This window comes from Uloborus diversus, chromosome 9, assembly GCF_026930045.1.
Source record: "Uloborus diversus isolate 005 chromosome 9, Udiv.v.3.1, whole genome shotgun sequence".
Lineage (NCBI taxonomy): Eukaryota > Metazoa > Arthropoda > Arachnida > Araneae > Uloboridae > Uloborus > Uloborus diversus.
Genome location: NC_072739.1, coordinates 6575510 through 6590998, shown reverse-complemented (window position 1 = coordinate 6590998; position 15489 = coordinate 6575510). Strand labels below are relative to the sequence as shown.

The window sequence follows — 15489 nt, the reverse complement described above, 5'->3', positions numbered from 1 at the left end:
GTTAACAAAACTGGGAAGCTTCGGCGGATCTTTCGGATATTTTTCGATAATCTGAAAAAGCACAACTATAGACTTTTGTCCATCTCACTTCGACAATTGATGGGTATATGCCCTAGCGCCGTAAAAAGTTTCATAAGCCAGGCAGTTCTCATCCAGAGTTTTCAGAGTTCAGAGAGAAAATCGTATTTTACGCATTGTTTGATAACGATGGGACAAACAGCGGGCGGGGGGGGGGGGGGGGGTTCAGTGTGTCCTCACGAACTGTTTTTTGAAACTGAAGTCAATTTCAAACTGAGGGGGTGGGATTAGGGGCTTCTCTAAAGATGCTAATTGAGACAATCTTTGGTAGTAATGTTTGGGAATGGATTACGGGTCCCTCCATCGCAAAAATTTCGAAAACGAAATAAGAAAAATGTCATTAAGCAAATTTTGATGAGATTAAGAAGGGCTGTCCTCTAAAAGCACATTTTGGATTTTAAAGCCAACATTTTCAGGCTATGTTTGATTAAGTTAAGGTGGAAGGGATGAATCAGAGATTTAATTGAGTCCTTAAGATAGGTGGTTAAAACAGCAAAATTTTCCGAAATTAAAGTCCTAAAAACGCAATTTTAAGCCTTCTTTAGTCTCGTCAAGGAGGTCATGGCATCCTTTTGGATCTTCGTTTTGGAGCTACGTTTAAATTTAATACTCGAGGCAAGAGCCCTGATCTGAAACCGGGCAGTTCATTCGTGATTTTAATTCGAAAAAAATGCTGCAAAAGGGGAAAATTACAAAATTTTAGTTCGTCATTCATATATGTTTGATTCTCAGGGGGGGTCGCAATTTTCCACTGTCTCTCCACGCATCCGCGATATTTGAAATCATAATTTGTTGTTTGAAATGCTTGCGAGAGTATCTAATCAGCATAGCTTTTTTTAAATATAATATATAAAATATGTCTTCATTGTTTAGGTCTATAAAAGCTTGGGGGGTAAACACTAGTGCAGAGCCCGATCATTCTGATGTTGGACACGGGGCACAGTTCTATTTCAGGGCCCCCTAGGGCCCGACTAAGATTTTTGAAGACACTAGGCATGAAGTTCATTTTGTCCCCCCCCCCTATTTCTGCTTATTCTATATAGTGAAGCTATAAAATATTTCGATGCCATGCTAAATTTGGAGGTACTTCATATCACAATACAGTATTATACATTTAAAAAGTAGAAGAGATATTGTATACGATAGTGGTTAAACTTTGACCGTTGCATTAAGCCGTAAATATCAAAGTTATCTATGATATAACTTTAAATAGTAAATACAGACTAAACTTGGAGTGGTTTTGGAATTTGCAAAGAGATCAAGTTTTTAAGGGAAATTTTATCAACAAATAAGAGATTTTTTGCTTCTCTTAGCATTTACACAAATCCACAAATATCAATGATATCATTGTACTCTAGATTCTGAGTGAAATCATTATTTATTTTTAATTATGATAAATTAAGGGGATTTTGGGCCCCCCTGAAATCTGAAAGGAGGGGTCTCTCCCCCTCATGCCCCTGCGGTAATCAGGCTCTGCATTAGTGGCCGCCCTGGGCTTTGAGTGCTCCTTTTAGAAGGCACCCTTTCATGCTTCAGGAGGGGGCCATTTCCCTCATCTCCCCTCCCCTGTATCCATGCCATGTTACCGGTTCTGTCACAAATTTTGCAACCAAATGAAGCATTGTGTGTCAAGGGTAGATATTAATGGACAATGAACCAACAATGTTCCCTAACAATCTATTTTTCTTAAGCTATGCTATGCTGTCGGGAAATCGGCACTTACTTTGATAATTGAACATTTAAAATTCAGCTTATTTATTTGACTTATCTTGTGACTTTGTGTTACCTTGTGAGAAATTCATGAGGAATTTTGCTTCATTAAAAGAACTATATGATGCGGCCTGCGGCCGCCCCTTGCTTTGGCCGCCCTTGTGCGGTGCACACTCTGCACACCTGCTAGGATCGGCCCTGGAATAATGGTAGGTTGAAATTAATTGACACCGCAAAACACGAAATTACTTTCGAACGTGATTAAAAACAATTTCTGGAAAGCAGGAGAAGGCTTCAGTGGAGTTCATGGTGAATGCATAGCTTCAAGAAATTTGTGAAAAAAAGGTACAAAGGAGAAATGTTTCTCCGAAACTTATTGATGGAGATTTCCCGTTTTAACGCTTCATCCTTCTGAAATATTGCTCAGTTCTTGCTCGTTCAACACACTACTACTATAGTTCATTTCATCAAAGATGGCAACAGATGAAGTCACGACCTGCAAGTAGTTAAGAATGACGAGAAGGGTTTCCCCCCAGCTCGTATCCCCCAGAAACGGAGAAAAATAACGCGATTTTTTTTGTTTGAAAGGGGAGGTGGTGACGCAACTCTCTCGGAACACGCGATTCTACGTCACGAGGGGCTCGTCTTCCCAGAGCCAATCGGAAGCCCGCATCCCAATAGGCGCGCGTAAGGCCGGGGGCCGTGAAATGTATAAAGAGACGAGCGAGCATTGTCATTCGCAAAAGCAAAACCCGAGTTGTCCACTTTCCACCAAAGAACTCAACAGTCAATGGTGAGTCTCTGTTTTGTTTCCCCTTTTCTTGTCACTTCCTTCTTTTCACTTTGCGCCGGATGAAAAATTTGACGCGTAAAATAAGCGGACGGCATTTCGCAGTTCTTGAAACAGGTTAGGTTTCAAATTCTGTTATCGAGGACTCCTTTCTGGAAATTTCTAAATCTTCATCGATATTTTGGGGTTGCATTGCAACGAGAACCGCTCTTTGCGAGAGAAACTCGTTACTACGAATTCAACATCATGCATCAACAATTCACCCATTATAAAGGGAGTAACTCATTTTTGATGACTAAAATTTACAATTTAACCAAACCTAACAAAAAAATTCCATATGACCAACTATCTTCAAAACCGCTCTTTAGCTAATCTTTAAAAAAAAAAAAAAAAAATTGCTTTCAGAGGTTTTCTCAACTTAAAATTTTTGGGAAGGCAGAAATTTTAAGTTTGCCGAATGATAAAATATAGGTATGCACACATAAGTACATATAGTGAAAAGGGGCATTTAGGTGTTTGAAAAATGCCATATTGTAAGTGTGTCACCAAACTTTCCAAGCAGTCGAAGAAAATTTACGAATAGGAGTGACCTCCCATTGGGGCACCCCTGTTTGCGTCAATTGTGATAAAGAATTACTTGAACAACAAAATATCCGTCAACAATGAAAATGCGAAGTTTCGAGCTTGCACAGAACTTCTCCTACAGTGAGCAAAATGTAATCTAAGAAAAAAATGCATATTTCGGAAAAAGAGAAGTTAATAATAAACCTCATTTAATTCCACACTATTAAAAGATCTCCATGTATCACCGAAACATGTAATAAAAACCTCCAGTACGAATGAGTTCAAGTTTCTCTTTAAGAACTCGATTAACTGAGGAGAAAAATTATTTGCATTTTAATGCAATTTGCCTAGCTGTCATTCCTAGCTAAACTCCTTTTCCCCGTTTCTCCCTTTTAAAACTATTTCATGCTTGCCTCTTTCCCCGTGTTATTATTATTATTTTTGGTTGTCACATCTTGTACTTGAAAAAAAAAAAAAAAACATGAAGAATGATGCTTATATATGAGAGAGCATTTTGGGGAGTTTAGACATTTAGACAGGGGCGCTTCGATGCGAGGTCACTGTGATCTGCCAAAAGTTTCCTCATTTGGCAAATTTTGCCTCACGATTCGGAAAATTTGGGACAAAATTTCAGTTTTAAAACACCCGAAAGTCCTTTTTTAAGAGGTATACTTATGTGTATTTTGTCATTCGACAAAATTTGGAGTTCCATTCGGCAAATTGAGAATTTCTGCCCTATCAAATATTTAAGTTCGAGGTGCACCTGTATTTAAAAGTTTGAATATGTTACGTTTATCAATTTTAAATGTTCAAGATATCAACTACAATATTTTTCACACTAATACGCAATTATATTGTATATTAGCGTGAAAGAATTTTCAAAATATGTACCGCGAGAAAAAGTTTTAAAATAACAATTTGAAATTGGAAAAGAATTTTGAAACCACCTGTGTTATAAATACAGGGGAAAATTGGGGGGAAAAATAGTTTTGAAGAAAAAGATGCATCATTTCGTTCGTTTTTGTTAAACTCGGTAATTAATTTACTAATACTTAGGACCTATTGTGTAAAGCTCTACATTAAGCTATAGTGAAATAATGATCGTTAATTAATACAAATTTGCTTTCCTTAATTAAGTTATTAAATGTTTCTTTACATGGTACTTTCAAAAAGGAAATTATTAATAATTAGTTAACTGCCTGCAGGATGATCTGTTGCGAAATATCATATAACTACCAATCTTTGAAAATTATTATGAGCATGTTCATGTTCAAGTCTTTCTAGCCATGTCAGGTTTGTTTTGAAAGACTAAATTTCAAGACAATCTGTTTTCAAGTATCATATGAGAAAAAAACCAAACATATCTATCCAACTGACCAATTAAGAAACGAATTGTCTTTTTGGTCAAATATTTATTTCAATGAGCCATGTTTCCCTTTAAAAAATGTAAGGATTAAACAAGAGTTTCGATTGTAAAGTTATCTACATTTTGCATATGTTTAAGACTCAGACATAAAAGAAATCTCGAATAGGAAATTATTTAAATTTTCAAAAATCTCAAATAGAGTTTACTGGAATATCTTTTTTGATATGAAAATTAGAATCAGAGCAAAATAAAAATTCAGCTAGGTTGAATTCCGGCTAAAAAACGAATTATTCCTTAGAATGTGTAAAAATATGAAATAGAGCAAAAGAACTCAAGATACTGCTTCACGAAAACGCGAAATCAAATTGGAAACACCAATCCACTCAAATAAAAGGGATGAACCTCGATGCAGACGTAATTTCTGCAGTTTCTCCATCACATAGGTATTTGAAGCGCTTTTTAAAAATTGGAATCGAGCGTGTTTGAAATTTAATAACTTACAGGCATATTTTAGGTAATCTGATTCATTTTATTTCTTTTCATCGCTGTATGTTCGCAGCTCAATATGTTGTTTTGAGAAATTTGAACGTAAAATTCAAGACTGTGGCAACACTTCATTAGCAAATCTCCATCGTCGCGGAAACAGACTTTTTGCAAAATAGACAATGACCGAAATGGAGTGAATTTTTTCTCAAAATCTTGTCGTTGTTTTATAGTTCATTGTAGATGGCGATATTATTATTTGTATACATTAAGCACATTTTATCTCTATTATCTCGCATTTTAGTTCTAATAGAACTATTACAGTAAATTATTGCTTACAGTTTTTATTTTATTATTCTTGTTATTGACAGATTTATAGCTTCATAAAAATTCATACTTTAAGGATTTTGTGGTATTACTATGTAAACAGAACTTTAGTCGACAAAGAATCGGGATTTATTTTACCTTTTCATTGAAATTTAAACCGAATACTATTACGCTTCTCATTTTCTGTATACTTAGTTGTGAAATTATAAAAGAAATGAGTCTGAAACTTGACAATTTGATCTTTCTTAAATGTTCTTGAGGATTTTTAAGACAAATGAATTATGTTTGAACATTGAACTTCGCAAAACTCAGATTTACAGTCATTCTTACAGGGGATGTCGAAATTTTGGTAAAACATCGTTTTTTCCCCCGAGTCGATGCATTTCTTAATATCGATGTTTTATAATTGCACGGAAAATACAATCAAAATATGTATATGTATTAATGATAACAATAACAGATTTTCTTATGAAAGCATAATTTTGAGAAAAGATACATCATTCGTTAGTGGACAGACTTTCACAGCATTATTAGAAAAAAAAATTCTATATAGTTTGTTGCCTAATAAAGGAGTAGACTTTTATAGAAGAAAAGTTTTAAAAGATTTTCCAGCACACTGTTTGTTAACTTGAATATTTGAGGGTTACTAAAGTATTCCCGCTAGTATGTATATGAGTTTATATTATACTAGTGGTACCCGCACGGCTTTGCCCGTAGTTGAAAATTAAGAGGTTCGCCTGTATATTTACAAATAATGGATGACGAATTTCTCGCCAATTGGCTATGTTCATTCGCTCTCCCATTCCACGTCATGATAATTTCGTAATTTACTCGTCCATCTTATGATAATTTTGCTCCGGAAAATGTTCTTAAAATTGAAATAGAAAAAGAACAAAATCAAATTTTTGAAAAATCACTTCGAGGTGCACACCCCCATGCTACAAACTAACTTTGTGCCAAATTTCATGAAAATCGGCCGAACGGTTTAGACGCTTTGCGCGTCACAGACATCCTACAGACATCCAGACAGACTTTCCGCTTTATTATTAGTAAAGATTTTACTCTAAATTAGTCGTGATTAGAGTACTTAAAATATACTTTTACTTTGAATATGTACCAAATTGTTAGTAGTACACATTTCAAATTGCCACAAATATCTTCTAATCTATCTCGCATGTTACTGCAATTTTTACCTCTATTCCTTATAATATTTCGTAAGAAATAAATAAATTCTTTAACAACTATTTATTCTTGTGTTTTTTTATATTGTTACCTAGTATGAAAATATTACGAATTTCTGCAATTGATTCGCATAAATATTTAAATAACATATATTGAGCTTTTAAATTAATTTTGCGAAATTATTCCTATTATTTTATATCGAAGTTTCAATGTTTTGTATTCCAAATATTTATGTATGGGGTACTTATTCCTTTATATTAAGCAATCTTAAATGTAAATTACCCATTATTATTATTATTGTTGTTATTCACTATGTTTCAGCAGTTCAAGTAACTTAGTTGCAGGTTAATAAATACATGCGGTGAAATCTGTTATGCTGAAAATGTTCGAAAACTTTGAGAAATAATTTACGTAGTGCTTATAATTTTTTCTTTATGCATGACTTAACAATTCTTTTCGGCCCGTGATTATAACTATAATTACTTGTTCTGACTTTTAAATAGTGTTGCAAGGAAAACATGAAATCGAAATAAAGAAAATTTTACGAATAACTTAATAGTTCTTTGATATACCCTTTAGGTTTTCTCCTCATTTTTTTAATGGGGGGAAAAAAAAGAGACGAAAAGAAATTTTTACCGGTCTGCAAAGTTGCTCACAAATTTTTACCTGCCGATGGGTCAAAAAAAAAAAAGCTGAAAGATGCTGATTTAGTGCCACTTATGCAGTTTATCCTAGTCATAACTTCCGCATGTTTGGTAAATATTTTCTAAACACTTAACGACACAGAAAATTCTGTCCCTCAAAACCAGAACACACTACTTTACTGGTGAGGGGGGAAAACGTTGGTCTGGCGCAAGCAAAGGATGGGAAGCGCGCTCTTTTAACACTGGTAAAAAAGGATTTTTTTTTAGATTGGGGTCGTTTCCAAATTTTTAAAAGTATTTTTTTTCTGAAAGAGCATGCTTCAAAACATAGGCTCTGATCATTTTTTTAAATAATTTGTTTAAGTTTAATATTTTTAAAAAAATTACTTAAATCGGTGCGCTTTCATTGTTTACGCTTCTGCCGATGACATCACAAATGATGAAATGCCATTCAACGTTGCCATTCACAGAGCAAAATATTTAATTCGCATTTTTACTCACGTGTATTGACAACGACAGCAAGCGTAGAGCGCAATTTTAATTCGCTTCTTGATTATCATAACGTGGGAACGCGGAAAAAAGATGCGCCAAATAGCATCATTTGTGACGTCATCTTGACCACGCCTTGTCTGAAAAATTGGACATTTAAAAAAAATAATTAAAAAAAAACTGTTGGGAAAATAAAAGTACTTTCTGGGTCCTTTTTTTTTTTTTTTTTTTGCTTATTCTATCAATTTCAGTGACTGAAAGTACTACTTTTGACTGAAGGAAACAACCCCATTACGTTCACATGGCTCGACGCGGAATAGGATTTTACATACAATGCACTAATAAACAGAAAATCGCCATTTTTGAACTTATCTAGTCTGGCTCTGAGGTACAGAGCTCAATTGCTTGACTTTGTGACCATGAGAGATGGAAAGGTAAAGGGAGAGAGCGAGGGGGGTGTATTGAATAACATAACAGACAAAAAAAAATCTTTATTATAGTATTCCTTTTATGACTATATTTTGATGAAAATTAATGTGTTTTGCTTGACATCAAAGAACTGAAGTACTCGGGGCAAAAGTGTGACAAGCCACAATGAGTGACTTTTCAATAAAAACTTTTGTTTCTCATAACTAAAATTGAAATAAACATGACAATGGATTATTTCATAAGGAGAAAACATATCTGATTTTAGTATTGCAAAATATAGAATGTATAACACCTTTGAAAAATTCTACGGGAATTTTTTATAAATTGGAAATTGGTATACTGAAATTTCAAATTATGTGGCATATCACATTCTTGCCCCGAGCTCTTGAACTCATCTCAACAACGAAAATTTCGTTTCGTTATTTCGTTTTTCCTCATAAGAAAAATGTGTTTCGTCAACCCCTGGAGGCACAATGACTTCGTTGGAGGCAATCAATTATTTTTTTATTTTCTTTCAGCCAATCGTTGAAGCCACTCTGTCAGTTAGCTGAAACAAATAAAAAATAACTAAATTACAGCTGAGAATGAAGCCACCTCGTCTCTTCCTTCGTTCGCCGTGGTTAAAAAACAATCCCTCCCACCTTCTTACTTTTCGAGAGAAAACACAGTTGAGGAACGCCACTTGCGCAGCCAAAAAAAAAAAAGCCTTCTGGAGGGGTTTTTTTGATCAAAAAATCCTTCTGAAGAGGGTGTTTTGATCAAAAATACCTTCTGGAGGCTTTTTTTTTTTTGAATCAGAAATACCGTCCGGAGTGGGGTTTCTTGATCAAAACAGTCCTTTCATATGGTTAAACTAATGTATTAGAATACGCATTTATGTAAACCAATGTCTCTGGGGGTGCTTTAACCCCCCCCCCCCCTTGCTGAGTCACTGAGGATCGCACTCGCTGCTTCTCTCTAGTCGCACTCTCCTATCAATCAAAACAATTTGGATTTGCACATCCGACAAACCACTTGACATATCCTCTTAAAAATTCCCATCGTTCCCAAGTTCCTTGCTCTGTTCGAATATGGCATTATTTATCACAAAGGGAATGAGTGCGTATTTCGACGCTTCTTAGTAATTAATAATAACACTGAGAGCTTTGAAACTTTATTAATGCTTGAGTAATTGCCCGTCCTATTTTCCTGTTCAGTAGGAATTCGCTCTGTGATTGATGAATGCATCTTCGGTCGCCATGCGTGTTTTAAGCACGGAAACACATAATTACATAACGTTATTAATTTCATAGCGCATGTATATTAATAGATCGATCAAGAGCGTGATAAATGAAAAATATAGAAAGAATGTTGTCAACTCCCAAATGTGCCTGTGCCGATCAATTTCATTACAGAATCCATGGGTTGAAAAAAGTAGTTATTCGGGTTAACTTTGATCAACAATTTTCCAATATTTTCAACTGCCCTGCCTAAATTTAAATAGAATAATCGCATCTGTTGGCGTAAAACTCAAAGAACGAAATTTCCTGAAGTTTGCATAGCAGGGGCTGTATTTAAGGAATGGGTTTTTAGGCTTCAAACCTCTTTCGAACATTTACGAAACTATTCCAAAAACTGCTTAAATTTTTCTGAGGGGAAAATTGCGCTTACTATTTTGCATTTTAATCATTTTTCAATTTCACTTGAAAAATGAAATTACTGTTATTGGAGAATTGTAAAAATTCATTATTTTATCCTCAGTGTTAATTTTTATTGAAGTTTTTGCGAATATCCTTTCTTACAAAACAATTTTGGGTTTTCCTTCAAATTTTGAATACCTGACGCAAATAAAAACATTAACATTCTTTAAATATGAAAGTGCCGAGCTTTTTATACAGCATAACTTATCACTCAAAAGTAAGAATTAACTTTTTTTCTTTGAATGCACGTATGAGAGAATACGCGTCTATTCTTTTGAGTTGTTAAAAAAAGATATCCCATGTTTAATAGTGGTGAAATTATGAAGTGTACATATCAGATTTTTTTCTCTTCATTTAATAGATACGTTATTTTTTACATTTACTCCTGTTAATGTTCTTAATGCAGCACCCATTCATTAAAATGTTGACATTTTGTAACAAAAATCAATACAACATACAAATGAAATCAAATTTTATTTATCAAACAGATGTCGCGAGAAATGTGTTTGGTAAAACCTTTCTCAAAACCATCCCGAGAGAGGACGGCGCCCGGTGCAAATATGTTCTGACGCACCGTTCCCACACACAGAATGGTGGGTGTTTTTTTAGAAAAGTATTGAACATTTTTATATCAATTATAATAAATTAAGCGTGTAATCTGAAATCCAATGTGTTAGATTTTAAGAACTATTTTTTAAAAAAGAATAATGCTAAAAAGAATTGGAAATTAGTAAAAGCTTAGTTTATGGAGCCCCTTTATATATTGAAAGCCGGGGCGATCGCCCGCTCACCCCCCTCTTCGGACGGCCCGATTCTACCCCAAATTCGCCCTCTCCGCATATTCGCCATCCACGGCGCTCACAAAGAAGACGTGTCTGCTCTGCAGGAGAGGGGGAAACATTGCAAATCAATGAACCATAACTGAATCGTAGGGATTGTTCTTAACGGCAGGGACAATTTTAGGGAAAAAGGGGTCTATTCACGATTTGGGTTTGAGGTTAAGGGAAACCACGTGATCCGTGAGTTAACATTTTGAATATCAATGCTAAGTACTGGAAAAGTTCGCCGTTAAAATTCAGGATTAAAAATATGTTTTGTTGTTTTCATGCTATATTTTTGGTTTTGGAGAAATTTCATTGTGCCGCGCTTCTGTTTGGCACTCGAATGTGGAAATAGGGAATGAAGATCATGTTGTCGCGTAAAATATAGAAACTTCCATACCTGACATTTGCTCGATCCATAGTCTTAAGAAAAAGCATGTAAAAAGTTAATCGGATTCGTCTTAAGTATTCTGTGCTCTTCTATTTAGTTCTCATCTTTGATTCTATTGAATTTTCATAATAGGGCGTCAGAATCAAAGAAAGGTTTTTCAAAAAAAAAAAAGTAAGATTTTCAACCCCCCCCCCTCATCTTACGTCAGATTCCACTTCGTTATTCAAAATAATAAAATAACGAATCGTACATCACTGGAAACGTTATTAAATTCACTATTATTAATATTTTTAAAAATATTTTTGTGCAAAGAAATATTTACTAATAGAAATCGTGACTGAATGTTTTTTCGACAAATTCTTTTTTGAATATGATGCGATACTAATTAAAAATAAGGCATTCCATACACAGTGCGATTCTTTTATTATATTTTACACTATTAGTTATTTGAAAACAAGTAAAAAATATCTCATCCTAATACGTTTTTAACATTGTAGAAGCAAATGAAATATGATCCCTGCCAAACCACTTGACCGCGCGATTTCTAATATAAAATATCGACTTGGAAAAATATTACGTAAGAATGGGTTTGACCCCTCCCCTCCCCCCAAGTAAGGGTATGTAGAGATTTTTCCAACACCCCTTCCCCCTCGGGACCCTTACATAATGAATGAATGGCCCCTAATCTCATTGAGCGAAGACTAGCGTATCTGTATACAGGCATCCCTCATATCACATGCTGCTTCTACAACACGGTTTCGATATTACACGAAACAAAATTTTAATTTAATACTACACGGTTTCAATATAACACGAATTTCAAAAGATAGAATTTCATTTTTGTATAATACTGTTAAAAAATGTATGATAATAATTCTAAAGCCACCTATAACACTAACTTTTAAATATTTTATTTTCTCATTGGTGTTCCAAAAATAAAAAGACAAAAAATGTTTTGTTTCCAAAATGCATTGTAAGAAAATAATATTAGGACTAAATATAAGCTAAATTTGGCAAACAATAAATAAAATAGGTAGTCTAAACAATATACAATGAAATAAATGCAATAATTCCATTTGTTTTATTTTTTCTTTTGTTTGGTCGTTGCTCAGACAAATTTTGTTGCTATAGAAAAGCTCAGATTTTTTCCCCTGATAAAATGCGTTTTGTTCTTAGTAAAGAAAGTTGATAAAGTTTTTTTTTTTTTTTTTGAGCTGTATATTCTAGCAGTCAGTTTTCGTTTGTATGTTCTATTTAGTCGAAATTTCAGCTATTATAAAATTTTTACCTTAAGACTTGGTTTCAATATAATACATTAGCATTTAATAAAAATGCTAAATTTGAAGTTGTACGTTTTGTCATTTTTTATGTACGTTACGTAAGCGAATTCCCCAAAACCTTAAAAATGTTGCGTGATCGGTGTACCTTACAAACTATGGAATTGGTTATCCAACGGATGTGTGTCCTTCGTTGTAGTATTAAAATTTTTTCTGGGTGCTAGCCTTCAGTCTCCGTCTAAGTGACAAAAATCTGGCTTCTGAAAATGTCCGAAGATGTAAGCAGGGCGGCTTTTGCACCAAAAAAGTGGGGGATCAAAATAAGTTTAGAAGTTAGGGGGCGTGGTCCCTAAAACTGATTTGTTGTTGTTTTTTCCGGAAAATTGGGCTATATTACTGTCTCTTAATATTACTAATTTAATAACTTCCAAAAATGTGGAATATGGCATCAAAAATCGGACTGTATGGCCACCGCAGGTTTTCCAGTATAATTTTCCGTTTTTTCTGTAAGCGATGCGATACATATATTCTTAGAACAAAGCTAGTTTCCCTCCGCGTTGAGATCGTACAAAATTGACCGCCATTTTTCTAATGCGTACCTCTCTTCAATCCATGTGCAAATGCACACCCACGAGGTGATAAGGGGCTAGGGATCTTAAAACTTTTAGGAATATTTTCTCTCTTTAAGCTCAGTGATAGGGATAAATAATCCCTACGACTTTTCCCTATCTACTTTGTAGGGATATCACTGAAGTGTGATGATGCCTCACCTGATTTCACCTGTCAATCATTTGGATGGCGAAACGCTGGAGAGGGTGAATTGCCGGAGACACGGACGGCCCTGCTCGAAACAAAAGTTTGGTTACGGCCTTTTTGTATAGTTACTCAAAATTAAAATAGTTACGGAGTTTTAAGGTATCTAACTGCGTTAAAATCGACGCTTTCGATGAAATATTCGAATTTTTTTCATGATTTCGTCTTTTTTTCTGATTTATTAGCTTTCCAAAACTGTCTTAGTTTTTACTCTACGTGAATTACAACTGGAGTTATAGCTGTATTACTACAGAGCGGTACACTAAAACTCCAGATCGGAAGTTGCATTTAAATGCGTTTTTTGAAGAATGATATTTTTGAAGAAAGCTGTCTACTGTAACAATGATATCTCTAAAAGTTATTCAAGTAAGTTTAAACAAAAGCATTTGTTTTCAAAAGAAGAAAAAAAACATTATAGGAACTGGGTTCAAATTATTTCAGAACTATTTTGAAAAAAAAAAAAAAAATCTTTTAGAGCAAGAAACACACATAAGTGTCATACAAGTGTATTATTACAAGGATTTATGTGTGCTTAGAACCAAATTTTGTCCATAGCTGTTAGCGTAAGACACGTTTTTTCGCTATTTTTCTTCAAATTTGTCCAGTTTAAAAATAAAAAAAAAATAATATTTGAAATGTTGTTTTTACAAGTTTTGAAACATTTTTAATTAAAAATATCATTAAAAAAATATCCAAGCTATTTTTCAAAAAAATAAATAAATAAATAAATAAATAAAAAATATCTTCGAACGCAATCGGATACCTTAAAAGGAATTATGGATCAGATTCCAAATCATCCATTTCAGACAGTTTAAGTTATGTCTGAAATGGGATGCAAATGCTATTTTTATAAAAGTAATGAAACTTTGAAGCAGAGAATTAAAATGCCTAATGGTTTAGAGAGTTTAATTTTTTATTCATTTGCATCACAAGATTTCCATCTTTTATTATGTTGCATAGAATATTTCAGTGTGCGTCGAGAGATTTCTAAAACTTCGCGTCGGCATTCGAGAGTAGCTTCTTAGCGGTCACTTCAAAATGATTGGAAGATAAAATGTTGCCAACTCATTTTGTAAAATAAAGAGTAGAAAACGGATTTTATGACCTTGCCCGCAGAGTGCAGCCAAGGGCCATCTACACTCTAAAAACAATTTCGAAAACAAAGGAAAAGTACTCAAATTTGAGCATATCGCCGAGTCGATATGGCTCAGACGATGTGTTTTTCTAATTTGAGGCAATCAGATACTCATTTTTGAAACCTTGCACTTACTCAGTAAGGACTCATTTTTGAGGTAATTGGGCTGATTTTTGAGCATGTAATTATATTAAAATTTAGTATTAACCATGTACTCAATTTTGAGTAAGAAATAATTCAACACACTATTTTCCATAACAGTTTTTCATATTAGTTTCTTTTGGTCATAGAAACAGCACACTGTTTGAAAACATGGGGACTCACATTTGAAACACATGGTTTCAAGAAAATTTGGAAGCACAACTTTACTCATTTTTGAAAACTTAGGAAATATTTTTCTCAGTGTACTGTTCTTATAAAGTCAAAGAGGGAAAAATAATATGTAGCGGTGCAAATTTACCCAATAAATGTAACTAAAATGAATGTCATGGTGAAGTCAACGTTACAAAACACAAATGTTCAAAACTATCTCATGTATTTTTACTTCCTTTTACAAAAAAGGAAGTATTGTATTCGCGAAAAAATTTTCACTCAAAAATCGCCCTTAATTTCCATTTTGCTCACCCCCAAATGAATGTTGAGTTTTTTTTTCGATTCGACCACATGCGGAAAAGTGCCTAAGAATGTATAGACACGCGAAATATCCATTTTGACCATCACCGAGGTAATTACAACGACTTTTCTCGTGACGTCTGTATGTATGTGCGTATGTGCGTATGTATCTCGCATAACTCAAAAATGGTATGTCCTAGAAAGTTGAAATTTGGTACATAGACTCGTAGTGGGGTCTAGTTGTGCACCTCCCCTTTTGGTTGCTTTCGGATGTTCCTAAGGGGGTCTTTTGCACCTTTTTGGGGGGAAATCATTGTTAATATCAATGCAAACTTAAGTGGTGTTACAATTTGGCGGACACTTGGCGATATATCGCCAGTCTTTTGGTCGCCAAGTTTTGTCGCCAACTTGGCGGAAAATTTGGCGATTTTTTTTTATCTGGTTTTAATTTGGCCATCGTTTTTAATATTTAGAGATTAAACTATTGAATCACATTAAAACTGCCAATAATGGGAAAATGACATTAAAATGGAGTAAAAGGAAGTCATGTGAGGCACACATCAGCTCGTTTTTTTCGGGGTTACGAGGAACTAGATCCTTCAATGTGAAAAAGGAGTTTTTTTTTGTAACGACGAAACACGTGCATAAAATAACCTTGCACTTGATAAGATCGGTTTCATCGCTTATTTTTCCTGCACG

General features: G+C 34.3%; 1 protein-coding gene across 1 annotated transcript in view; it reads left to right on the top strand.

Annotated features, from left to right (window-relative positions):
* Positions 1–2518: 2518 nt before the first annotated feature.
* The window catches only part of LOC129229480 (crustacean hyperglycemic hormone-like), a 31151-nt gene continuing 18180 nt past the window's right edge, over positions 2519–15489 (top strand). Inside the window, exon 1 of the mRNA XM_054863794.1 lies at positions 2519–2581. Coding sequence (XP_054719769.1) covers positions 2579–2581 — 3 coding nt within the window. The 5' untranslated portion in view covers positions 2519–2578. The remainder of the gene's footprint in view (positions 2582–15489) is intronic.